This window comes from Phragmites australis, chromosome 1 (assembly GCF_958298935.1).
Source record: "Phragmites australis chromosome 1, lpPhrAust1.1, whole genome shotgun sequence".
NCBI lineage: Eukaryota > Viridiplantae > Streptophyta > Magnoliopsida > Poales > Poaceae > Phragmites > Phragmites australis.
The window spans coordinates 37,516,323-37,542,254 of NC_084921.1; the positions used below are offsets into that span (position 1 = coordinate 37,516,323).

The window sequence follows — 25,932 nt, forward strand, 5'->3', positions numbered from 1 at the left end:
TGGATATTTAAGTAGGATTTCGACTAGCCCCAAATAGGCTCGACTAGATACTCGAGCACGATTTCGACTAGGTATCTGATACAGATTACAATGCATGTACCCGATGGCAACGTGAGATGCAGAGGCCCCATGATGTCGATGACGAAGATGAAGTAGTTGAAGTAGATCACAATAATGTAGTGAAAGTAGATCGTGAGTAGTCGTGGTGAGCACTTCCTAAAAACCTTATTCGCCCTCTTCTGACGCAGGATCCTAAGAGCGACGGGTTCTTTAGATCTGCTCTCCCGTTAGTCGATGCATGCTGATGCAGTAGGATGGAGTAGACTACGTGCGACGGTGCAACAAAGAGAAATTGGTAAAACCTTAATTAAGTATATTCCTTTATGTTGGCAGATATATAGAAAGGGAGGATTGTGCGGTTGAGACACCACGATCGGACTCTGTTACGCGTCACTATCCGACCCTTAACTGACACAATTTTTATAGACTTATCAGTTTGCCCACGTAACAAAAAAGAATAAAATTACAAAAAAAAAACCGCACGTGCACGAGCAACTGGAGCCGATTTCGATGGACCATTCACATAGGTGCCGTATGCCCACATCCTCCGCCCCGACCACGATAAAGCGAGTGAACACGCATGTTCTCATAGTTCTCTCATTTATATATGATAAGTAAATGGAGAAGAGAAATCTTTTTAAGTTGGTCTTCTTTCACCTCCACCTCCACTAGTAAGATAGAACTAAAAGATATCTACCGGCTTCATATAGTTAGAGCTTTGAGATTTATTTAGAATTACACAAATATAATAAACCTAACGCATATATTCTAACAATATTAACAGCTTCAATTCCATAAAATTTTTAGAGAATGAGATACTACCTCTAAATTTTTGAAAGGCTTGCGGTTAACATGGAAATAGACCTGAGCCGGCTTCGTTGCAGAGAAGTTGTTTAACCTCTCTGCAAACCCAGGTCCGGTCCCGAGACCAACTCTACGGTCAAGTATGTCATGTCGTGCCTGTCACATTAATGCATGACAAATACACGCACGCCCCTGTCGCGGCTGCGAACACAGCAGCCTCACACAGAAGCATACGCAGGAGCCACGCCTAGCACTTTTCAGCCGTGGCCACGGGTTCCATAAACACATGTAGGTGTGACAAGACCCGGGCGATTAACAAATCAATCGAACCGGTGATCGTGTTCGGAGGAAGCTGGATCGCGAAGCCATCCGCGACAGCGACGTCGCCGATCGCCTGTTCAGCGAACCCGACGATGATCGGGTCATGGTTCGTCAGTGCCGGGGGCTGCTGGAGGAAGGAGGGAAGGGAGCGTTGGCCTTCAGAAAGACTCAAAGTGGCTGCCGCGCCATTAGTCCCTGTAGGCTGTAACGACAGCAGCGGCAGCAGTACCGATCTGGGGCTTAATTGCGCGCGGCCGTGCGATGGCTCCGTCACAACAGTCGCGCGGCCGTGCGATGGCTCCGTCACAACCAGTATCCGATATCATCCCAGGACGGCTAACGATTGATTGATTTCGCGACCGCGAAATCAAAAGGCGATGCGCCATGAACGGAGAACAGTCTGCCGGTGTCGTACCGCGACGAAGATGAGGCACCGAACGGCGTCTGGCGGGCGAGATCACGACACGAGCCGAGCCTCAGGTCCTGGGATTCTGGTGACGGCCTGCCAAGCTAGATGAATCAAGCAAGGCCGTGCGTTGTTCCTCCGGTGGCGAGAGTGGAGCAGGATGACTTTTCATGAGTCAGATTATGCGAACCTGGCGGCAGAATGGAGCCGGTCGCCCTGCACAAACGGTGATCCGCAGCGGGCCACGACAAGCGGTGCTGACTGAATCGACAGAGACGGGTTAATTTCTGCGGCAGCAAGAGCAGCATCGAGACTAGAGTAAGAACAGAGTCACCGTCGGATAGCTCCAGGCCAATGTGAAACTGTTCATTGTGTTCGCAAACCGAAAGGATTGTGAAACGGGCGTATGGCAAGAAAAGCACATGACGTCCTTTCTTATTTTGTGTGGGAGATTTACTCTGGATGGCACCTTCTATCTCAAGGTTTTAGCGTTATTTGGAGGGCACGTGAAGGTCTAACAACACTTCATGATGGATCCCACGAATTGTGCGTACCCTAGCAACCCTGCAAAGATAATATAAATGATTGCTTAGATTTGAGGTGGAAAATGACATCTGACTAACCCTCCTGCACGAGCAATGTTTCCCAACAAATGGATACTGAAGTTGACAGGACTCCACAAATTCACTCTTAAGGGTGTAGAATTGTTGAGGTTTAATGAGATCCACAACAGGAAACATTTTGGTCGAGAAGGGCATTGTGTGACAATAGTAAAGCTATGTCAAACAGGAAAGCTTATAAAACCAACAGACCTAAAGTTTCTGAATCAGTGTTTCTGTTCAAAAGAGGAATGTAGAAGCAATACTATTTTCTTTTCTTTTTAAGTAATTTACACAGGCCCACCAATACTTAGGACAAACTATCACAAATCCACCAACTTTGGTACCCATTTCAGAGACCCACCGTTATTTGGGACAGTCATCTCACAAACCCACCACTTTTACTCTCCTTCCGTTTTCCGTTCACCTAGCCCCACATGTCAATGACGATAACACCTTCCAGCCTAGTATATGAACAGTACCCTAGCTCATTTACTTGTCCCTCCCTACCCAAACAAATATTTTTCTGTACACCAAAAAATCTACAAATTTTTCTGTACACCAAAAAACCCATTTTAATCAGGTTGACCCAAAAAACCAGAGCCAATCTTCAATTAAAATTCTTCAAAGTTACAAACTTTTCTAACCAATTCAAAACCCTAAAATATGGAAAATTTCACAAAATTTTTCACATACCATGGAATAATTTCTAAAATTATTCTCCGCCCTAGGTTGCACAGGAATTTTGTGAATTCCTTCCCAAGGCAAGAATTTTTTAATTGAAGATTGGCTCAGACTTTTTGGACCAAACCATTTAAAATGGGTTGCATATGAATTATAAAAGTCACAAAAATTGTAGATTTTTCAGTGTATAGGAAAATGTTTGTTTGGGCAGAGAGAGGGATGAGACAAGTAATGAGCTTGGGCACTATTCATGGGCCGAGCTAGAAGGCGTTATCGTCGCTGACATGTGGACCGGGTGAACGAGAAATGGGAGGAGAGCAAAAGTTGTGAGTTTGTGAGACGACTGCCCCAAATAATGGTGGGTCTCCGAAATGAGCATCAAAGTTGGTGGATTTGTGATAGTTTGCCCCTAAGTATTAGTGGGTCTGTAAAATCTACTCGTTCTTTTCCTATACCACAATCACACTACAAGACTCCAAAATGTACATCAGAGAATGAGATGTCAAGGGGTATGAAGTTTAACAGCTCACATTATTGCTGATGAAAGGGGCCGACTTCGAACTATCAACACTTTATACAGTTATTTGACTTGCGCAGATTCCAGAAGCTTCATCACTGATTTTCTGTCAGGCATGCTAGGTATAGCCCCCTTTACTTGAACACACAAAGAGGCAGCAGCAGCTGAAATTCAAATGAAGTCTCAAATCAAAATGTCTGTAATCAAATTGATCAAATATTGCAGAGGAGGTGCTTCTAGTACCAGCAAATCTCATGCATTCCTTCTTAGGCTTCCCCTCAACCAGAGCTACAGCAAAAGCTGAGGTGAAAGTGTCACCAGCACCCGTGGTATCAATAACTTCTGTGGCAGGAATTATTGGCTGTTTGACTGGTTCCTCTCCCTCAACAAACAAAGCAGATCCTTGCGATCCAAGTTTAACTAGTACTTCTTTGACACCCTGCATAAGGAAAAGATGGATGTCTTAATCTGCTTAAGGCAGTTACAGCTTCTGCAGACGAACAGGATTCCCACAAAACACTTACGTGTACCATCAGAATACACAAAACAAAAAATAGTCACCGCTGGAGTCAAGAAGATAATTAATCTAAACAAGTTATCGTAAAGAAATCAAAAGCATTCAGTTGAAGATCCAAATCCAAATATTAGCATATTCAACTGGAAATGGTGTAGGCAAATATTGGTGAAGCACAGGAGCATAATGACAACAGCAGCCAGATGTTATTAACAGAAGTTAAAGGCTAAATCGGTAATAAAGGAACAGGAAGATCTATTCACCACTATATGATGCTGTGAAATGCTCAAACTAGATCAGTTACAGCACATAATTGTGAGCCTTCACATCTGTTTCGACAACAATCTCCAATTGAACTATACTGTTTAGCGTACAATTGCAGCTATACATATCCAACATGCAAATCATTCTATTTACACAGCAGATCAAACTGAAGGAACCTTCCTGATTCTCCAGGTACGGAAGCGCATGCATTATGTGTTTCAAATTTGAATCTGAACATCTGGCAATTTCAAAACCAGATGTTGCTATCCGACCCTAGTAGCCCAGGACGATTATCAGGCTTAGTTATGAACCCTGCACATGCTATTAGGGAAGAACGCTTATATGATGCCAACAATGAGCAGAGCAGAACTACAGCTCAAAGCGCTAGGGCCATCACCTGGATAGCACTAAGATGCATAAACAATTAGAGGATCTTACTGAATCATAATTGTTTATTATCACTGGAAGCCTGTTTCCCAGGTATTAGTTAAAGATAATAGAGTTTTTGCAAATCTAACAAAACCACATATATGTTCACAGCCTATCTTGCAACTTCATTCATCCAGAGTTACAATTGACGCCTTTGAAACATGCCTACAACTAGAACTAAAAAGGAAATGAGATATCAGTCCTACCAAGTGTACATGAAACCCACATACACTTACAGGAAACGATAACAAAAGGAGGGCAATGTGTTCCTTATAGATACTTATTATCAGATAACAACACCATGCAATATCATTAAAAGGAATTGTATTAAATAATGATATTCAAATCCAGAGTCATGGTTAACCCAAAGCAACATAGTGTTATTATGTAAGTCAGCTAAATTAGAAGCTACAGTAGAACATGAAGGAAATATAGACACACATGCTTTTTCATCAAAATAAAACCAATTCAGACATATCACCATTTTATGGCATTCTCCTGCAGCCTGGCTGATCTGTTCAAATGTCTCGGTAGGCATCCCAGTCAAACGTGCTAGCTCTGTTTCATTTGGACTGAAAATATCCACCAGTCTGAGTAGTTCTCCAGGAACAGGAGCATCCATTCCACCAGCATCCATGATAACAGGCACACCTGCACTTTTTGCAGCCTGGCAAAAGTTATACATATTAGTAATTGATGAGGGTTTGATAATTAATAATTAATGAATTACTAGAAATACAATATATCCTGAGGATGGAGTAACATCGTACACGTATCCATCACCTTGTACGGTAGGTTTAATAAACGTCATGAGGTAAATAAGTCATGTGCAAATATTCGGGCATTTCATCGTGTTCTAAACAGAAACCATCCCTGGATTAGGAAATAATCCTCCTGATAACACAATCCGGGAAGGTTACACTCGAGACTCCGAATAGGATACAGTACACCTCCCCGACCCGACTATATAAGGAGGGGAGGAGTACGTCGCAAGAGGAGGTCGGGAGGAAAAGCCAGAGAGAGAGAGAGAGAGAGAGAGAGAGAGAGAGAGCAAAACAGAAGCAATACGAGGTTGGAAGAAGCAGAAACAACCTATTCAGATCCATAACAGATTCAATCCACGATTAGATTTATTCGACAAGAGCTTCAGGATTTAGAACATGAGAGAACTCGCCGAGATTCATAGGAGTAGATCTAGACACACCCCATTGTAATTATCTTCTCTTGAGATTAATCAAGACAACACATGACGTATGGTTGTTATCCTAAGAGTGATCCGAACCTGTATAAAATATCGTGTCCTCCTCTTCAATATGCACAATTAATGACTAGGTATCCCTACTTTAAATAAGTATTTTCATAATCGATTTTACTAATCATCGACAATAATGGACCCTACACACTTAGCATACATAAAGGCACAAGGTCTATGTGTTTCCAATTTAGGAAAACTTTGGGTTCGTTTGGGTTCTTACATTTTGTACACAATCTTATAAACATATAATATGAGGAAATTGTGATAATAATTTATTTATTCTGATAATACATCGAGTATTAAGTTACAAAGGGATGTCAACACAGGGTTTGAACATTCAGAGAACAAGTGGTTGATACAAACAGAATCTCAATGATACTGATCTTCCTCCATTTGCCAAAATAAGACTGAAGTACATGGAACGATGCTCTGGCTTTTGTACGAAATAAAAACTGAAGACATCCTTCCTTCTGCATGACTGGATCTCTAACAAAATATACCGATGGGTTTATTAAGCACCTTCAGGTTATGGAGAGCCCTTTAAACACTAATACCAGCAACACACAATGTACATTTATCAATGAACAAAGATGCTAGGAGTCTGAAAGTCTTGAGTTTTTTTCTTTTTTTGAAGCATTATCTTCAAATTGTCATGTGGGAGGCAGATGTTGAACAAATCAACACATTTGTCACAATTAAGGAACACTGAGATTGTGGATGGCAATGTAGCAGACATAGTTAAGCCATATGCAACTCGATTTCAGTTGTCAAAGAGAAAGTGGATGTCCTTTTGACTGGCTGAGCATGACAAAGTAAAGTGGTCTGTTCTGGTGGTTATCCAGGTGAGAAAAGAAGGTTGATGCCACCGATGGTGCCATACATTTCAAAGACAACAATAGGAGGATAGTAACAACTATAATGCCATGCTGTCAGTAGTGAACCTGGGAAAAACCAAATGAATCCATGGGCTGGCCCAAAGACGGCCTGAATACACCCTTATATTTTGTACACTATACCACATTATATGATAGTCATTTCACAAACAGCAACGCGTAACTAGTGTGCTCCAAAATCATTTGATATCATTAGCACAACATGCTAGCATCAGTATAAGGTTAATTCGTTATCCTTTCACCAAAAAGTTAACACAAAGCAGAACTAAAATACAATTGTCAATCAATTAAGCGACAAAATTACTATGTGTATCCAAAGAGATGCAACTAAGTGTTCAGCTGCACCACATACTTGAGTAAAAAAAGATATTTTTCTCCCATGAATGTTGTCAAAGACAGCACCAAGATAGATGTCATTAGAAAATTTTACTTATATTGGCTAAACAACACCTAAATATGCTTAAAAAACCACTGTCTTATCTCCCCAAATTTCAAATACTAACACAAAAGCAATCAACCTAATATGCAAAGCATTAAAATCTTTAGTAAATCTTCGCTTCTTTCTCGAACAAACAGCACCAAGCAAAGTATGAAGTTTCAATCTAATGTGATGAAAATCGTCAAATGTGTGTTTTATGCAATGTCCTGTATTACATATCCGAGTACAAAAAAGAGAGCCTTTTCTTTCATCACTGTTGCCGGAAAACACTACCAAGCTAGACTCATGAGCAAATTTACTTCTACTGATTAAACAACACTAGTCATGCTAAAAGAACCTACTACCTTACCTCCCCAAATTCCAAATACTATGCAAGTTAAAAGCAATCAATCTAATACAGAAACATTAAAACCTTCAGTAAAGTCTCAGTTCTTTCTCGAACAAACAGTACCAAGCTAAGTGTGAACTATTGCCTAATTCGACGAAAATCGTCAAACCAACCTTTTATACCCAAAAGATAAAAAAATGAGTACCAAATCTGAGAGATAACTAGAGCAAGCACCTGCGCAGCCTGCACGTTGACCCAATCGGGTATCTCCCTCTGCAGCAGTAGTACGCCGGCCTGCCGGATCAGTTCCAGGTCCTCGGACTCGACGCCCCCCGTCCACCCCTCCATGTTGGCGCCGCCAACGATGATGATGGAGTTCTGGCCGTCGGGCATGAGCATGACGACGGCATGGCCCGAGGGCGCGCATGCCACGCGTGCGACGCGGTCGATGCGGACGCCGCCGGCGTCCGCGATGGCGCCCTCGAGGAGCCGGCCGTTGGCGTCGTCCCCGACGCGCGCCACGAGGTAGGTGGGCCCCAGCGCGAGCCGCCCGCCGCAGGCCGCCTGGTTGGCGCCCTTCCCACCCGCCAGGCTGCGGCCGGCGCGGGCCGCCACGGTCTCGCCGACGAGCGGGAGGCGGTCGACCTCGACGTAGATGTCGGCGTTGGCGGAGCCCACGACGACGATGGGGGGCGGCGGCACATTGGCGGCAGCGGCGGCGGAGAGGGAGTTGGATGTGGGTTTCGGGGAGAAGGAGAGGCGGGCGGGTCTGGGGTTTGTGCCCGAGAGGAAGGCAGTGGCCGGCGTTGGTCCGGCGGGAGGAAGGCGCACGCGTGCCAGAGCCATGGCTAGGGTTGTGTCGAGTAGTGAAGGGAGAAGGATGGAATCAAGTCAAGGTCGGCCGAGGCTGATTTGGCAGACTGGTAGGCTGATTAGGACTGAGATGTACTTGTCCATTAGACCGATTGGAGTCATGAACATAAGTTCTATAGCCGATTCTGATTAAACATAGTGTTGGGTTTCGTTTGGAATGTGATGTTTTAAAATTGATATAATTCCTCGGATCTGAGTAGCATCTAGTTTCTCCATCAGCGATGATACAAGAGAACTAGCCTTTTAATAATGAAAATGGCTTCCAGCCTATCCACAATAGTTTGGTAGACATAGGTCTGTTTGTCACAATTCATCGTTGTCTTCGGGTTTCTCCGAAGTCATAAACCAAAATAAATAGGATTTTAAACAGTTGAAAAAGCTATTTTTGATAAAATAAATTAAAAACTGATAAATTAGTTGAGAGTAATTTTTCTGATTTTGGTGTACTGAGAATTTGAAATTTTCTCGTAAAAATTAAAAATCATAAGTAGCTATCAGGAAAAACCGTTTTTTAACAGAAGCCTGTAAATTTTAACTGTACCAAACTTGATCATAGTCTAGTTCCTTAATTACAATATTACAGCATTAATTTGGAATGTTAATAAGATATATGAATTAGCAAACTGCATGATGCTTGAAATCCCATCCACCACGACTTTCAATGTTTAGCATATCCTGTATATATCTTCTCTCTTCCACTTTATTTAACAAGGTAAAATACCTTAGTCCATATATACCTAAAGAATATATGCATAAAAGATATGATTATTATTTTAATGCCCTTCAGTATGGTATTGCCTCTATGTGCTCGTCTTAGGCTGCAATATGGTATTGCATGTTGCCTTTTCACTTGATTTCACTCGTGGTTTGGATGTTTGCAACTCAGAAGCGCATTGCCAGCAATTGGGAGCGCTATCTTAGACCATTTGTTAAGCACTGGGCATCATCAGTGGCTACGCACAGGGGATCAGCTGCTGCACTACCATCGTCTGCAATTTCCTCTTTCAGTTCTATTTATATTTCACATATATAACGTATTGAACTTTTGCATTGATGATGTAATGAAGGCACCCAAATTCTTTGGTGCCTCTTCATGTATTGAATTTTGTTGTTTGGCTTGTCCAAATGAATCATATCAATCAGATTAATCTATGCACAATTGGTGATGCAATTTTAGTGTTGTGCATTTTTAGTTCTGCTATTACTACTAGCTGAAGCAAAATTTCAGCTGCAGGAACGGCAAGTTCCACCAGCTTCTGCCACCACGAGGAGCTCATCGGCAAGTATATCCACATCATAACGAAGTCGTCATGATCAGGATGGCATAAGCAGTAGTTCTATTATGAATGCATTGCCCTTATAGCGCTCGAGTACAAGTGCATCCAACGAAACCAAGTGCAATCTGGCAACAACCTCTCGTGGTGAGCGAGCAATTCCAGATACTCGTCGACCGCATCAAGGGTCTCAAGGCTTGCAGTTTGATGACCTACGACGTGTTCATGTAGTGTAGAATCAGTCCATTGAAATTTCGAGAACACCCAGTGTGGCTCTATTTGAATGTCAAAACCTAACAAGGTACAACGATAAAAGTAAGTTTGTCGTCTTCTTATTGTCTTCGTCTGTACAATGCAGCTCTGAAGTGTGCTTATCTAAATTGATCTTTTTTGCGAATGAGCTTATCTAAATTAATCTGTAAATGCAAGTTTACAAAAATGTTATAGATAGCATTACCATCATTGTGATATTTTCATAGTCACATCAAGATGATACATCATGCAAGAGTTAATCTCTAACCTCTGCGTAAAGATGCACGCAGCCAAATGGAAGGAACAAATAAAACAAGAAGACTAACAAAAGAGAACATTGCTTCAAAGTGCCGACTACGGTGGCAGATCTTCAATGTGAAGATTAGAGCATCACCCAAATCAGGTATAGAGCTCTTTGACCACTCACTCCAAGTGTGCACATCCAAAAGTATGAACTGACGATGTTTCTATCGTTGCAGCACCGATCACATGCGGAGTAATTGTGTAGAGGTAAAATAAACCTGCAAATGAGAAGAATGTTTTCTTTTGTTAAAGACAATGTTGTTTCTATATAACCATAGCGATCAACAAAAGGCAGACGCCGCCACTAGAATAATAGCTTTCAATTTTTTACTAGACCACGTAGCCAATTTCTAAATATATTTGGTCTTTGTGGTTGGTATTGATTTGATGCCACCTGGACTATAATTCATGTGGAACGAATGAAGCGAGATTCAAAGAAGAGATACTTAATTGTCTCCAGTTTGTGACAAAAGCAGGACTTCCGATTGCCTTGCCATTGTCTTTTAATTAGATTCTTCTTTGTTAATAGTACTACTTTGCGTAAGTACCAAGAAATATCTTCATATTTAATAAAAGTTTTAGTTTCCACATCTATTTGTATTGGGTAGGTTGATCTCTATGAATGAGTGCTCTATAGAGTGAGTTGACAGAGAATCATCTCGACTGATTTAAGTTCCATCGAAACTCATCTCGTTCTTTAATCAAGTTAATGTTTATCAGACGAGATACGAGAGCATTCCATTTTATTTGTTTAGGGCCAATCAAGTCCCTTCTAAAGGTGATCTTTGGTGGAAAAGCTAGCAAAATGGTAGCTATCGTGTCTTGTTTATTTCGTCCTATGTTATAAAAATTTGGGTATTGGTTTCTTAATGGTGAATTGCCCAACTAACTGTCTTCTCAAAATCTGATTTCCGACCTGTCTTTAACATTAAAGGAGCTATATCAGAAAATGGTATGCTTTACTTTTATTAAGTCGAATAAAAAGTGGGAATCACCTGGTTTCCTTTCCATTTGAGTAAGTGTTTTGGATCCCAGATATTTGTTTTGAATGAGGTCTTGCTACACCCCTTCATCAGTGAGTAGTTTGTACAACTATTTGCCGAGGAGAGCAGTATTTTGGATATCCAGGTCTAGAATACCTAAACCTCCTTGCTTCTTTGGGTTAACACAAGACTTTCTATTTAGCCAAGTGGTATTTCTTTTTATGACTATCACTTTGTCAATAAAATCTGGATCAAAAGTAGTCACGTCTTTTAAAAAAGGACAACATGTATGCGGGAAGACTGCTCAGAACTGAGTTAAGAAGTATGAGTTTGCCCCTTGTTGTCAAGTATTTACCTTTCTAGCTCCTTAATCTGTTTTCAAAATGTTCCTCTACTATTTTTCAGTCAGAGTTTCTTAGCTTGTGGTAATGTATCGGGATCCCTAGATATCGCAAAGGTAACTCACCTTTAGCATAACCTAAGATATACGTATACTGATCAGTATGATCCTTTGTCATGCTAAAGAAGAAATTTTCACTTTTGTGAAAGTTCATTTTGAGGTTAGGGAGTTGTTCAAATGTGCATAACAAAATCTTTAAGTTTTTTGCTTTTTTGAGATCATGGTCTATAAAAAGGATTGTGTCATCGGCATATTAAAGAATTGAAAACCCGTTATCTATCATGTAGGATACAATACCATCAATTTGACCAATGTTTTTGGCTATCTCGATTAATACTGCTAACATGTCTATGGTAATGTTAAACAAAATCAGAGAGTGGGTCTCCTTGTCGCAAGCCTTTTTTCTGTTTGGAAGTACCGACTGAGTTCTTCATTGACCTTAACTGCTACACTTCCCCCAGTAATGAAAGTTTCTATCCATGAGTACCATTTAGACAAGAAACCTTACATACATAGGGTCTGTAGTAAAAATGGTCACTTCACTTTGTTTTATGTCTTCTCATAATCTATTTTAAGAAGAACCCCATTCATCTTTTTTCTATGGAGTTCATACATGGTCTCATTCAGTATGGCCACTCCTTCTAGGATGCTATGGCCATGCATGGATGCATTTTGTGTTGATTGTATTATTCGGTTCATGACACTATTTTCTTGGTTAGTGGACACCTTTGTGAAGATTTTGAAGCTTACATTCAACAAACATATGGATCTATATTGTTGTATTCTGCAAGCGTCTTTTAATTTTGGTATGAGTGTAATTTTCCTGAAGTTAAGGCTATGTAGTGGTAACTTTTCAGAGTGCAATTCATGAAACATTGTCATCAGATCATCTTTGATGACGTCCCAGAATGTCTAGTAGAATTTCACTGGAAAGTTGTTCATGCCTAAGGATTTATTGTGTTCCATTTGGAAAACCTCATTTCATACTTCATTTTTCGAGAATGGGACTATTAGAATTTCATTTTTGTTATTTATTACCTGAGTGATATCATCTATCCATGACTCCCTCATGGAAAAGAGTGATATCAATCTATCACGCTATATACATACCAGGATTTCATGCCAAAAAAACTTCATCTCTAGAAACTGATGATGCAATGCATCTTATTTTGTGTACATTCACTTCAAAGAATCTACAAACTTTGTTGTACAAATACACTTAATGTTGTAAAGTAATAATGCAATGTATCCTATTTTGTGTAGATTCATGACAATTCTAAAAGCTTCACTTGGAACTATCAATGAATCTACTATCTTTTTCTGTACAAAATGAATCTGACTTTGTAAAATATTATCATTCCTAAACTCAAGAACACACTTGTTATTATCCATCAAAATCACATATGTGCCCAGTAATTTGATCATTGGAAGGTAAGAGGAACTATATATCAACATGAAAATGATCGAGACGAGGAGCAAGCCATATCCCGGAAGCAGGTCAAACTTTTTATATCTGTGATACTCATGTTATACATGTACTAAATATGAATATCACATAAATAGCACTTGTATTGCAATAAGGGTAACAACAAGAGACGACAAAAGAGATAGCACTAAGAATATACGTACGGCAATGCCGCTCAAGATTTCTAGTATCTGCTAAACAAGGATCACATTCTAGTTTCTATGGTTTGTCCCGGGAGAACTTCACCACAAGAAATTCTCTTATCTATGACAAAAGTGCTCATGACGAAACCTAAAAATATCACAAAATATGTATTATTTGATGATGATTTAATGAATTTTGCCATTAGAAAGGGGTGGATGGTATCGGCACGTAAGTCTATGCTGAAGAAAATTATTTATCACAAAATAGTGAACAATTAATGATAATATGCTACATTCGTCATAGAACATGATATGATTTGTGACGTTATCGAACACTATCATCATAAAATTTTGTGTGATAACCCTACTACAAATCCATGACGAATGTGGTTTGGTCACAAAATGGTTATTTGATATTTTTTCAGAGTTCATTTGATTTTCTTTGAATTTTCCAAAACAAAAATTATTTTAATTTCTGAAATAAAGACAGGTTAAGGTCTGTTACTATAGGCTAAAAGATCATCATCTAGCAGCTAATTGGAGATCAAGACACTTAAATTGAACTCGAATATAAAACTTCATAAAAACAAACTTTGCATAACCTTGTTCATGTGCTTAATTGGTTGCTTATGTAGTTTTATTGGATTTTTGTTTGGGAATTTAAACTTGGACTTAAGTTCATAGTTTAATCTAAAAATAATTTTACAAAAGGCAGTTTCCCTACATTTTCTTTTTGCCTAGCTGCTTGTGTAGAGAAAGTTTTTTTTATAGTATGGTCATTTCAATGTATTTAGACCCACATAAATCAATTAAATAGGCAAAGCATCTAGACATCACAAACATGCTAGAAACACAATTCTTTTGCAGTCAAATTAGACCAAAGTCAAAATACCTCTTTTGAGCAGAAGGGAAGGGATTTCATTTATGTGCCAGCACAGTACATCCCTCTTTTACAACCAGAGACTTGATCCTCCGTGACCACCTACAAAGAAGCCTACGGCCCGGAACTACAACCCACCCAAGGGATGGCAACGAGATACAAACCCTCCGTAAACAAGGCTAGCAGCACCAGCTGCAACACTGGTGCCCCAGCAAAAACAACACCTAACACACCCATCACATAACCATATACAAACTTTGCACATCTCCTGTTGGAGATGAGACCACAAATGCCGACATATTGTTCGAATGTAGGACCACACCAATCTCTATATCGTTACTAAGTCATGGTAGTTCTTTACATCAACTTACTACACATATAGACCCCGTAAAAATCCCAACCAGATAAACAATTTTGTTAATTTTTTGATTTGGCGCTGAGCCATCCAAATTTCTCCTGCCTCCCGCATCGGTGTGGCCTGATCCAAAACCAAAAGTGCACAGGCAAAACCAATCCCCAAAACTCTATCCAGTTTCCCTGCCTCCCAGCTCCCACCTCCCAGCCGCCACCCCTGTGGCCGTGTCACTAGCTCACCACCTCCTCCATCGCACCCTACTCCGCCTCCAAGCTCCGCACTCCCTGCCGCCTCTGAGGTCTGACCGTCGGTTCGAGGGATTGATTTAGATATGGCCTGGCCTAGCTTGAGGTCCTACTTGTCAGTGGGAAAAGGTGTGGCCTTTTTGGGGAGGTTTGGTGTGAGATCTGGCGAGTGATGAGATGCAGCACGATCAACGCAAGAAGGTGGGCTCGGATCGAGAGATCTCAGTTCGTTTTGAGCATTTCACCGCGATTCACGCCTTGTTTGAGCTTGGGTTGAGCTCCTCCTTTGGCTACTTTGTTGTGTTGATTTGGGTCTCTGTCGGCCGAACTGAACATCTTGCTGGTGGGAAAAGTTGTGGCCTCCCAAATATGCACAAGAAAAGGTCTGCTACTCTGCTTCATCCATTCATTTATGATACCCCCCATCTTCAACTCTGGAACCGGAGAGAAACAAAGTTGTATTTTAAGCGTAACCTCTTAGAGTGCAATGCAAATAATCATTTGCCACACGAATATACCAATGCAAGATTATATTGTAGGATGTCATCCGACTAATCCATCCATCATGATTATACTGTAGTTTCTTACTCTGTTCCTTATTGTTTTGGTAGAACTTATCAGAAATTATTCTGTCATGTAGATAGAAGAGACTAATGTGAAAAGTTTTTACCAACCTTCAGAGTTCTAAACAAACACTTTGTCGCTGTCCAGTTTGATATAGTTCAATTCATCAGTTAATGTTCCCTTCTATTTTAAGCACAAATAATTTCAGAGATTAAGCTTGTGTTGTGTTATAAGTTATTAAAACTAGATAGGTGGACATATGATGTGTAAAATTATTTTACATTTCAATTATATAATGTCATACTAATCAGCTTACCTAATATGGGGGTGTGTCGTGTATTTTTTTCATATCCATATTTGCAGCTAATGTTGACTGTTATTACTAAATGTTTCATCAAATATACATCTTTCATATCTGAAAATAAAGAAGATAGATGCCTATTAGTTGGTCTAGAAATAGATATCCAAACTATCTTATACAATCTAAAATCAAACATTTTTCTTATGGGTGAATGTTAAAGACAGTGTGGTATTTACATTTTTCTCAGTAGAAAGAAATTGAGAGGTTAAAGAAGCAAGTTGAAGCAGCAAAGGAGTCAAACAAGAAAATTGAAGAACATATGTCCATTCTGCTTGAGAAGCAAAAGAGAACTGATGACCTTCTACGCCTCATGAGCCAATCACCAAGCATCGTTTTAGGTTCACCTTCTTCAAATATCCGAATAGCACTTATCTAAATGTATACCTTTTAAAGTTTGTGATGACTGAGTGGTCTTATAAAGTTGAGTGTCCTATCTTTTAAACTATGTTTCTAGGTTTTTTTTGGTTCTGGAGACGATTAATACTGTGGAACACTGGAACCTTATGCGATAAACTTATATTATGAGATGCTTGTGATGTTTTGGGTGCTCCATAATGTTTCTCTACCTATATGATGCAAATCGCTGATGTGTGATGTTATGATTCAATGATGAAAATTTTATCACAAAAAATCAATTCTCGTAAGCCTAGTAGTGGCGCTATGTGGTTTATCCATGATGAAACTTACGGTCACAAAAATATTGCACCTTTAATGATCATAAATTTTTGTCACGAAATTCCATGCCTACAAAAGCTTTTCATAACGAAACGAATCCTTTTCATGACGAAAAGAGGACTTATTTATGACGCATCACATTTTTGTCATAAAAAGGTATCTTGTTCCGTACTTTTAGTGACGGAAATGAAGAGATCAATGACAAATTTTGTTGATATTTTACGACACAAATAATTGTCACAAAATGTGTCATATTCTGTGACGATTTCTTGCACATCGTCACCAAATATATTCTATGACAAACTGCATGATAAAAAAAAAAGTTGTCACTATTATAGTTTTATAACGAAATTTTAATATACAATGATGAATACTGATCATCCTATAAACTCAACTTTCTTGTAGTGCTTCAACGTATATGCCGGCTGTTGCTGGATCTTCTGGTGGCTTTGGACCAGGGAACGTCCCTCCTTTTCTACTCAGGCCTCGCGCCTTGGTCTGCTTCTGATTATAGAACTGGGTCGCAGTTTCATGGGCCGAGTCAGCTCGATATATGCGTCTCTTGCTTGGGCTGGTACCCATACACGCTAGGCTTCTCGTTTTGGAAATACCTCTCTTTTTGGAGCCTTTGGAGATACCTCTCGTGTACCTTGCAATGAATTGCAGAACTAGTTGCTCCACCGGAGATAGAGGATTAGAGAGTCGTGCGGATCTGATTTGTGCTTCAAACGGACTAGATATTTGCGCAGTTTTTAGAGATAAATATTTTTTAGCTGCAAATAAACCATGCATATTTGTGCCCGTTGTTCAAGCAAAATAAAAAATGGTTTTTTGTGAGGAAAAAAAAATCTAAAATGGCTTCGCTGAGTTAGGCTTGGAAAATAACCACAGGAGAACTTCTTTGGAGATGAACAAGGCCATACATCGCCATGGGTGGATCCAAAGGGGAGGGACTGGGGGCTCATGCCACTCCTTAGCTTGTAGCAACAAGGATGTTCAAATGTTGAGTGAGTATGTAAGAAAATGCTTTTATTTTTCTTCCATATCATATCTTAATAAAGTGGTTGGATGCAGTAGATGGCATTACATGATCAAACTCTACCTATCACTATAAGATCTTGTTTTTTTCCCCTTCTATTTTCCCACAAAATTTCGACCTTGATCAATTCTAGCAACAAAACGGAAAACCCTTTCTAGACCCACCACTCTTAAACACCACAAATCAATCTCATCAGCGAAAAGATGTGTATTGATGCTATTAATCTCAAATAGGACCATGAATCCTCGTATGCTTGTTGTTATCATCACCTACCACTTCCAGCATCGCGATCACATGAGAGGCAGTGGAAAGACAAGGAGGCATAGGACCACCTTGGTATGTCCACGTGGGAAACCTTAAAACACCCTTTGATATGACCCATGTAAGCAAAACCAAGAGCCAAAAACACAACAGGGGTTAATTAAACTAGAATTGTACTAGCAATCACGTACGTGTTACATACACGTAAAATTTAATAATATTATTATAGAAACTAAAAATTTTATAGAAAAAATAATTAAAAGACAAAAAAGTTGATGATACATTCCTAAAGCTTAACGAAAACATACTCATATTTACACAGTGAAAAAAAATGACACAAAAATAAAAGAAAAAGGGCAAGAGGTCGAGCTAACCTCCGATGAGCAGCATGTTGAAGCGGGCTCGGAGTTAAATGCGACCATACGAGACATGAAAACGATTGGTGGTTGCCTAGGAGAGGGGATCCAGGAATTTGATTGTGTTTTATAATTAGTGAGATCCAAGTACAATTTAAGCTGTATGATTAAGTCTTATGGACAATACATATAAAAGGATATCAAAAGCTCATGCATAACTCTTGCATTATATATCTAATTATTATAGAAGATATAGATTGATTCTAATTATTGAATATAGATAGAAGAAAATAATGGTGTACTAATATTTTTTAATGCTAATAGTGTCTATTAATTGTAGATTTTCAAATTGATGGAAGGTCTCTACACAATTGAGATGAGAGAAGATGAGAAATCAACTTTGATTGTGAATCATTTGATCGTGTAAGATGTATGGTGGATATTATTTGGATATACCATAACTCATCCATTTTATAAGTAGTAGAGATTTTTAGGTGCTAAAAATCCAGTCAAAGTTGGTAAGTAAAATATCTTGAATGTTTGGGGTGGGGATAATACCTCAAATACTCAGGTTTTGCGCGTGAAATAATGGCAAAAAATAGAACTATGAACATTTAAAGAGTTCAAATTAATCTATTTAGAACGTGTTTGGTTTGGAGCCGATGCTCGTCCTGCCAATAGTCGGCGCGCCCACACGTCCAAAACACGGGCACGCCCGCGCGTTGGCATGTTCGGCGAGGACAAACTAAACAGGCTCTTAAACTTTACGAAACAATGCAAGTTTATTTTGGCGGGCGCTTCAAACTCGAAAGAAACTTTCCAAGTGGCGGTGCCGGTGCGAGCGCGACGGAGCCAGCACACCGCCTGTCTTTCCTCGCCTGCAGGTGACGTGCGAAGCGAGACGACCGAGCCGATGACTCAGACCCCGGTCACCTGTGCATCAACGGCTCGGAGACCGGCCACTCACCCAGGGCCCCTGATCTCCCCCGTCCACGTACCCCCAGCATTGACTCGGCACACTCACCAACCCCGACACGCAACCCCCTCGTCTCCGCCCAATGACATGTCGGCCCCTGACAAGCCTCCTCCTCCTCCCAGCCGCAAGCGAACCTCTCACCGCCGTGATGCCTTACACACGTACCTGTCTCACTGATACCTGACCCCACGTTATGCGGGCCCCGCAGTATCGTGAGCGCAGGCTAGAAACCCTAGGTACAGAAGGCGGGTAGCGAAGTGTGGCACGTACAAGTCGGGGGAAGCTCGGGCCGGCGAGCCGCAGCCGTGTTTATCAGCATGACATGTGGGCTCTCGACGCGCATCTGGGCCACCAGTCAGTGGACATTTAAAGGTGGGTGGGGAATGGAGCAATAGGTCGCTACCAAACTCGAGCCCGACCGCTCGTAATTCTCTCGTGCCCTCTCGCGATTTGGGTACTTCTGTTCCGCCTGCCCCTCCGCCTCTCCGCACCAGCTTCCTCCCTCCCCCTACCCTCTCCTCTCTCCTCCTCCGCTCCAGAGAGAGAGAGAGAGAGAGAGAGAGAGAGAGAGAGGAGAGCTACCTGTTGCAACCTCGAGTATCATTTTGGTAAGCTTCGAGCCCCCCCTTCGCGGAATTCGATCTGCCGATTTGGTCTCGCTCGATGGGGAAGCTGTAGCAACCAGTAGCTGTGCTCGATTCGTTGAAATTCGTTTGGGGTTTGGGTTTTGATGGCCGATGCCGCGACGCCGTGGGGATTCGCTTGTCCTGATTCAGGGGTTTGGGTTTTGGTGATTTTTTTCGGTGAATTTGAAGTTGGGGGATGGTGATTCAGTTGGGAATAGTATGGGGGAGGGGGGGGGGGTTCGGTGCTTCGGGGGCTTTCTGGATTCGGATGCTTGCGATCCTTGCTTGTTCCCTTCCTTGGCTCTGCTTTTGTTTTGTTTTGTTTTGTTTTTCTCCGCTTGGATAACTTGGGTTGTTTTGGTTTCTCTACTTCGTTTGTTTTTGCCGCAATCGTGCCATGTTCGCCGAAGGGAGCGTGTAATTTCGAGCTAAAACTCTCAGTTGACACGGAAGATCGTGGGTTTCTAGTGCGCAGGGGCGATCTGGGTGTTTATGTGACTAACTTTCGGGTCTTGTTCGCTGAAATTTCATGATTTTAGTTAAGAAAATGGTCTTTTTGGTAATAATTTGGGGTAATTTAATGGAAATATTCCCCTGGTACGAAATTATCAAATTTCGTTATATATTGTTGGTTCTCGTGTTGGTTTCACGTGATTTCACATTGTTACTGAATAAATTGCATGAAACTCGGGTATTTGTTGCCTTTTCTTTTTTATATAGTTTTGCTATGTATCTAGATGCTATTATTGTCTGTCGTAGTACTCTGCAGTACAAATGATATGTATTTAAGTCACCCTGTTTATCTCGTTGCTTACATGCAGTTTCCAATACCCTTTTGTGTTGCACAGCAAAGTTACTAATAAAGCCATGCCTAATATGTCTAGGGTTGTATGATTGCCTGTGCATTTGAATAAATGTAGTGTACTAATTGAACCGTTTTACCGTTGCCGCTTTTAGCTGGTAAAAGGGGGCAACTTTTGCGTATGCAAAAGAACATTCACAGAAAAATGTGATTGAAGAGTAATAACTGTCTAAGAAGGCAAGATCTTTGCTCAAAGGCAGCGCCTTTTCAGGTAGATTATATTAAATTTAGCCATTATATTCCTTCACGTGTTTGGACCTTGTGCTGAATTGGCACCTGCCGCGTTGCACAAGTTTAGATTCATGGTTGCAGTTGGGGTTCACTGGAAAAATGAGATCCGCACATGTTAGATGTTTATGGTACTTTGGTACTCCTTTTTGCGGCACAAGTAGTCAAATATTAGAAACATCACTTTGTTTGTATGGACTGTAGGATAGCTAAGTACAAGTGGTATGACACACAATATTAGCTTAAAAGCAGATAATTTGGCATGGATGTTTTTACTCGAGTATGCATCTGCTGACCTGCATATCCAGTATCCAGTAACCCTGCAGAGTGGCAGAGCACTCGATATGCAATTATATATCACATTCGGTGTCTATGTATGATGCTTGTGCTTCCTAGTGAATCTGATAAGGGCACAATGCATGTTATTGTTGCATTAGGTGGGAAAAATCTATGTTGTACTCTCAAGTAACTGCAGTTCTACCTGCTTGCACTTTATTGTTGAATAGGTCTGTACACTTGTGTTTGTGTATGTACATGGTAGCAATATGGTGCCTTTCCTTCTTTTTTCGGAAAAATATGGTGCCTTTCTGACTTTCTTTCACAAAAGTTACTGTGGGTCTAGGGTGTTGTTTACTACCGATATATCAACTAAATGGCCATAGTTGTTTTACTCAGTAGGGATAGGAAGAATATTAAATTCGTATAGATTATAGCATACATTATCACATGTTATCATGTATTCATTTTACTTTTGTTCCCTTCTATGGTTGATGTGTTGAGTCTTTATGTTCTACTCCTTACTAAAATGTTATTTTTCCAACTTTTGTAGTGGATTTGTAGAGAATTCTAATTCACTGAACAAGAGCGCTGGTCAAGATGCCAGCACTGAGGATGAAGAGGACGTTTGATGATGATAGTTTTGGGAATGAGTTCAGCGCCAAGTCCGTGAAATCCATGAAAATTTCGCATTTTCATGACAGTAAGTTAGAGCAGTCAGCTGTGTTGAACTCGTCCAGTAAAGATGCTCAGGATGGTATGTCTCTCAAAAAATGAAGTTACTGCATGTGCATAAACTAGTTGTCTATCCCTCTTGGCATGTGATTGGCTGATCTCCCATTTTGCATGGATTTATTTTTTGCAATTTTCTCTTGAAGATAGCATTAAATTAGTCAATTGTTTGTTCTTGGCTCTCTCTGATGCTTCATATTGTGCCCTTGATTGGGAGCTATGCATATCCTTAATGGTACATTTTGAAGCTATATTGATAATCACGCAATGTATAGCTAGAGAATTTTATTGAAAATTGATAGTTTACTCCTTTTAACTTGGTTTCGCATGTGCATTTTGTTAACACAACCAGAACAATATATTTCCACCATGCATTGTTGTAATTGGTTTCGCATGAGCATGTGTTGATGCGTTTATTTTATGCATTTGAGAGTGTCTCTTTTTCTGCAGAGCCTGATCCAACAATTCAGCTTGCTGACCAGGATTCTGTGGTAATGGAAGCAGCTGGCTTGCATAATTTGCTTGGAGGAACATCCATTGCTGTGCTCAAGGTGCCACAGCATAATTTGGTCTCATATGAAACACGATGATAATTTATTGTGCGCTTATCCTTAATTTGACTTCCAAGAATTTCCACTGTAATTTATGATAGTGGCCTCATGTATTTCAACCATCTAAGAATAACGCTCTTCATTTGGCTAGCATTTGCAATATGACCACTTAATGTGCTTAGGTCACATTTGTGTGCTTGGATGTTTCTTGGTGCAAACTTCTATTGATGCTTTTGTTGTCATCCAAATTGATGACAAGGATCTTAAATTTGTCTTCATTTTATCTGTAGAAATGATTGCATGAATACTGAGTTCCCAGCCTTCATTTTCGATGTTAATTGAAACTGTGAAAAAGAGTGGAGATGGTGCATAATGTATGAGACAATTATAACTGCTTGAGATATAACTATTGCAATTACCTTCTGCTTGTTGTCACTTGACCTTTTGCTTCAACTTGTTACAAGTAAACGTTAGACAGGGATCTCCTTTGTTTGACATTGTTGTAGTTTGATCTAAGTAAGCATTGTAGGCTAGGTAAATTGCTTCATTATTTTGTGTCTTCTGTGCTATTTTATTTTCCTTTGTGGGTCTCAAACTTCATATCTGCTTCTCTTGCAACCTAAGATTGTCATTTTTTTTTCAGGATTTAATATCTGAAGTGGTGGTGTCACCAACCTCAGAGGCTGATTGCTTTGCTAATTATGATAGCAGCAAATCTCTGTTAAATGTTGTAAATTATGTTGACAAAGGTAAGGAGTAGCCCTTTTCCTCCATTAACTATCTAGCATTATCAGAATGGGTCTAGGAACACGCTATAAAGAGAAGTTTAGTAGGTGTTAATGTGATATGTGAACTTCCATGAGTTTGATTAATTGTGTTGTAATCGATGCAGCGTACGTGATATGACGTTGTATATTCTGGAAATATTAGAAATTCAATGCTGTAAAGGCTCTGATTTTTTTTGACAAGTAATGAATCACATTAGGACCTTAAATGGTCTGCTATTATGCCATGTCTGCTGATCTCTAACTTCGTTGTATCGCTTGCCCTGTAAATTTATTGCCACGTCTAGTTAGGTCCATGCATCAGGCCCATGAATCTGATAAAGTTTCTTTCATGGTCAATCTATTTTGTGCGGCCTGCAGGCTGGAGCAGTTTCATAAACTATAGAACACCAGTCGCCTGCAGGTCTGTCACCAACAGGAAGCATATTTTTTGATAGTTCGGATAATGCTGGTGTAAACATACGTCTAAATTTCTAATTTCAGTTAGTGAAGCACATCAAACATGCCTACTTAACTCAGGGATCTGGCCATGAACGCAAGGGCAGAAGCCCTAGCCCTAAAATCAAAATCCCAGATGTTTTGAGATTTTTTTTTTAAAAAAAAAAGCCATAGAGAACCCAGCCCAGTTATGTGTCACCTGGCCCATGGCATGGCCCATTTCTGGTCATGCCCCTGAACTGCATGCTACTTTGTTTGCTTTACAAAAGCACAACTCATTATCAGTTATATATTTCCCTAAATCTATGCGTGTGTGTATTCATTTATTATTTCCTATTACAGAGTTTGCAGATGAAGATGAAAATTCTTCAGCACACAACTTTTGTGTTAATGATCACGAAGCAAGCTGGGATTCAAATCAGGGTTGCAGCCTGCTGGACATTTACAGTGCAGATGATGCTTTCCCTTTCTTATTTGATAATCCAGCTGATCTTCTGCCTAGTTATGCTGGACTAATTGATGAATTTGTACCCATTGATGCATTGATAAACATGAGTGGCAGATGTGGAGTATTCCCACTTATTGAGAGTGCGGCAGAAGACAGTATTGGTAATAAGCCATCTGAGGTGGATATGTGCTTTAGTAACTCTGAGGTGTTAGAGTGGCTCAATCCACATCTATCCGAAGAGGATTTACCAGCTCTTATTGATTTTTCTGAGTTGAATTCAAGGGCTGCTTCTGTATCAAAAGAGCAAGGGACCGGGAAGGTCACTCTTGCACTTGATTTGGACGGTATGTTGCTTGGAATGGAAGGAATTAGTATGTTTGAAGACTTAATTGCTTACCCTTGAGAATAATGTATTGTTTTTTCTTTCTGTGCAGAAACCCTTGTCCATTCGACCATGGAGCACTGTGATGATGCTGATTTTACTTTTCCTGTGTTCTTTGATATGAAAGAGCATATGGTATATGTGAAAAAGAGACCTCATGTCCACATGTTCCTTGAAAAGATGGCTGAGATGTTTGAGGTAGTGATATTCACAGCCAGTCAAAGCGTTTACGCGGAACAGTTGCTTGATATGCTGGATCCAGAGAAAAAACTTTTCACCAAGCGTTTTTTCCGGGAATCATGCGTATTCACAGACAGCAGCTACTCAAAAGATCTGACTGTTGTTGGAGTTGACCTCGCAAAGGTTGCCATAATTGACAATACTCCACAGGTAAATTGCTGCGATAGATTCTTCGCCACTTCGTTTTCTTTATTGGGTTGAAGTAGTTTGTAGTCCTAGGAAAAAGAAGTGCCCTAAACTGACATCTTAGTTTGAAAGCGTTCGGTATTGTATCTTTTGTCACGTAGTTTATTAAGATATTCCATAAGGTATTAAGCTAGTTGATGATCGTCTTGTTCTTGTTCCATTCAGGTTTTCCAGTTGCAAGTGAATAATGGTATACCAATACAGAGTTGGTATAACGACCCCTCGGATGAGGCATTACCTCAGTTGATCCCTTTCCTTGAGACCCTTGCTGGTGCGGATGATGTCCGACCAATCATTGCCAAGAAGTTCGGCAACAGAGTAGATAGTTGCTGAAGTTTTTGAATAAGTGGTAGAATTGTCTTGTTTACTCACATAGTGGAACAAGAACTCACATGACGTGTTAACAGGACAAGCTGGGACTTGATTTTCTCTTTACAGCGAGTTGGTTTCATAGGATTAAGAATTTTGGTGCGGGGCTATTTCTTAGAATTGTACATATCCTCAATTTTGTTACGTGATCTTGTACATAGAATGCTGTCGGGAATGAAACCGAAAGTGAACTTCCTTGCAAATTCTTCTTTGCACCTTTGCCATGCGTGGCCTCAGGCGCACAGTGCAATTTGTCAAACGCTACAGTTCCTAACAGTATGCGCGGTTACTTTTCGGCAAAAACTGTACCGAATCCACTGTTGACTCTTTTGCTGTAGCAGTCGATCTGCTTCCCGGCTGCAAATGCCTGAAGTTAGAGAGGCACTGTAGTAACGTCAGATGATATCGTTCCATAATGTTCATAGCCGCTTTGTTTGGCTGTTTGATGATCAGCGGATGAGTTGTAATTCATCAAGCGGATAAGGAGCTTCTTGAGTAATTGGAGGGAAGCAGGCTACGAACTAAGTTCTGTATTATTTTATCAGTACTACGGATGTTAAACAGTGGAGTGATAAAAAGGAAGTTATGTAGTGTTCATGTCACTGGAACCTGTGCCAAGGATACATATGTCATCACCCCAAAAGATCTGTTCGATTGGAAAATTATTTACCTATAATTGTTCTTCAGGAAACGTCAACTACTTATTTTTGCCAGAAGGGAATAGGATTATATTAAAATTTAAAGTATAGTACATCCCTTTTATAGGGCAACCCTTATTACAAACAAGTCCCAAAGAACACAGATAAAAACAAAAAACTATATTCTTTTTGCAATCTTCTTCGTCTCCGGAACCTTCCGCTGGCCGTCGAGTCGTCCCGCAGTGAAGCGAAG

The 25,932-nt window shown here is 40.3% G+C and overlaps 2 protein-coding genes across 6 annotated transcripts; one reads left to right on the top strand and one right to left on the bottom strand.

Moving 5' to 3' along the window:
* Positions 1–1,903: 1,903 nt before the first annotated feature.
* Positions 1,904–8,475, bottom strand: LOC133917559 (ribokinase). Its single transcript, XM_062361443.1, has 5 exons — positions 7,748–8,475; positions 5,080–5,265; positions 3,635–3,830; positions 3,405–3,555; positions 1,904–2,155 (listed from the first exon to the last, which is right to left on the bottom strand). Exons 1-4 carry the CDS (start codon positions 8,357–8,359, stop codon positions 3,455–3,457), a joined length of 1,095 nt encoding a protein of 364 aa, XP_062217427.1. The 5' UTR covers positions 8,360–8,475; the 3' UTR covers positions 1,904–2,155; positions 3,405–3,454.
* Positions 8,476–19,356: 10,881 nt separating this feature from the next.
* On the top strand, positions 19,357–25,244 carry LOC133917608 (uncharacterized). Of its 5 annotated transcripts, none has more exons than XM_062361503.1 (8): positions 19,357–19,526; positions 20,502–20,617; positions 21,464–21,667; positions 22,093–22,211; positions 22,837–22,942; positions 23,759–24,208; positions 24,299–24,636; positions 24,838–25,244. In XM_062361503.1, exons 3-8 carry the CDS (start codon positions 21,511–21,513, stop codon positions 25,003–25,005), a joined length of 1,338 nt encoding a protein of 445 aa, XP_062217487.1. In that variant the 5' UTR covers positions 19,357–19,526; positions 20,502–20,617; positions 21,464–21,510; the 3' UTR covers positions 25,006–25,244. The 5 variants fall into 5 exon arrangements, with proteins under 5 accessions (XP_062217487.1, XP_062217473.1, XP_062217501.1 ...); XM_062361510.1 differs by lacking the exon at positions 19,357–19,526 and adding an exon at positions 19,533–20,038; XM_062361489.1 differs by lacking the exon at positions 20,502–20,617 and having other exon boundaries at positions 19,358–19,526.
* The last annotated feature ends 688 nt before the right edge of the window (positions 25,245–25,932 follow it).

Bases quoted from the DNA above. Each gene is read 5' to 3' on its own strand.
- LOC133917559 (XM_062361443.1), bottom strand. From the start codon at position 8,359: ATGGCTCTGGCACGCGTGCGCCTTCCTCCCGCCGGACCAACGCCGGCC. The intron at 5,266-7,747 runs GTGCTTGCTCTA...AACTTTTGCCAG, and splicing joins TCAACGTGCAGGCTGCGCAG to GCTGCAAAAAGTGCAGGTGT. The intron at 3,831-5,079 runs GTGATATGTCTG...TTCCTTATGCAG, and splicing joins CAGGAGAATGCCATAAAATG to GGTGTCAAAGAAGTACTAGT.
- LOC133917608 (XM_062361503.1), top strand. From the start codon at position 21,511: ATGCCAGCACTGAGGATGAAGAGGACGTTTGATGATGATAGTTTTGGG. The intron at 21,668-22,092 runs GTATGTCTCTCA...CTTTTTCTGCAG, and splicing joins CAGTAAAGATGCTCAGGATG to AGCCTGATCCAACAATTCAG. The intron at 24,637-24,837 runs GTAAATTGCTGC...TGTTCCATTCAG, and splicing joins TAATTGACAATACTCCACAG to GTTTTCCAGTTGCAAGTGAA.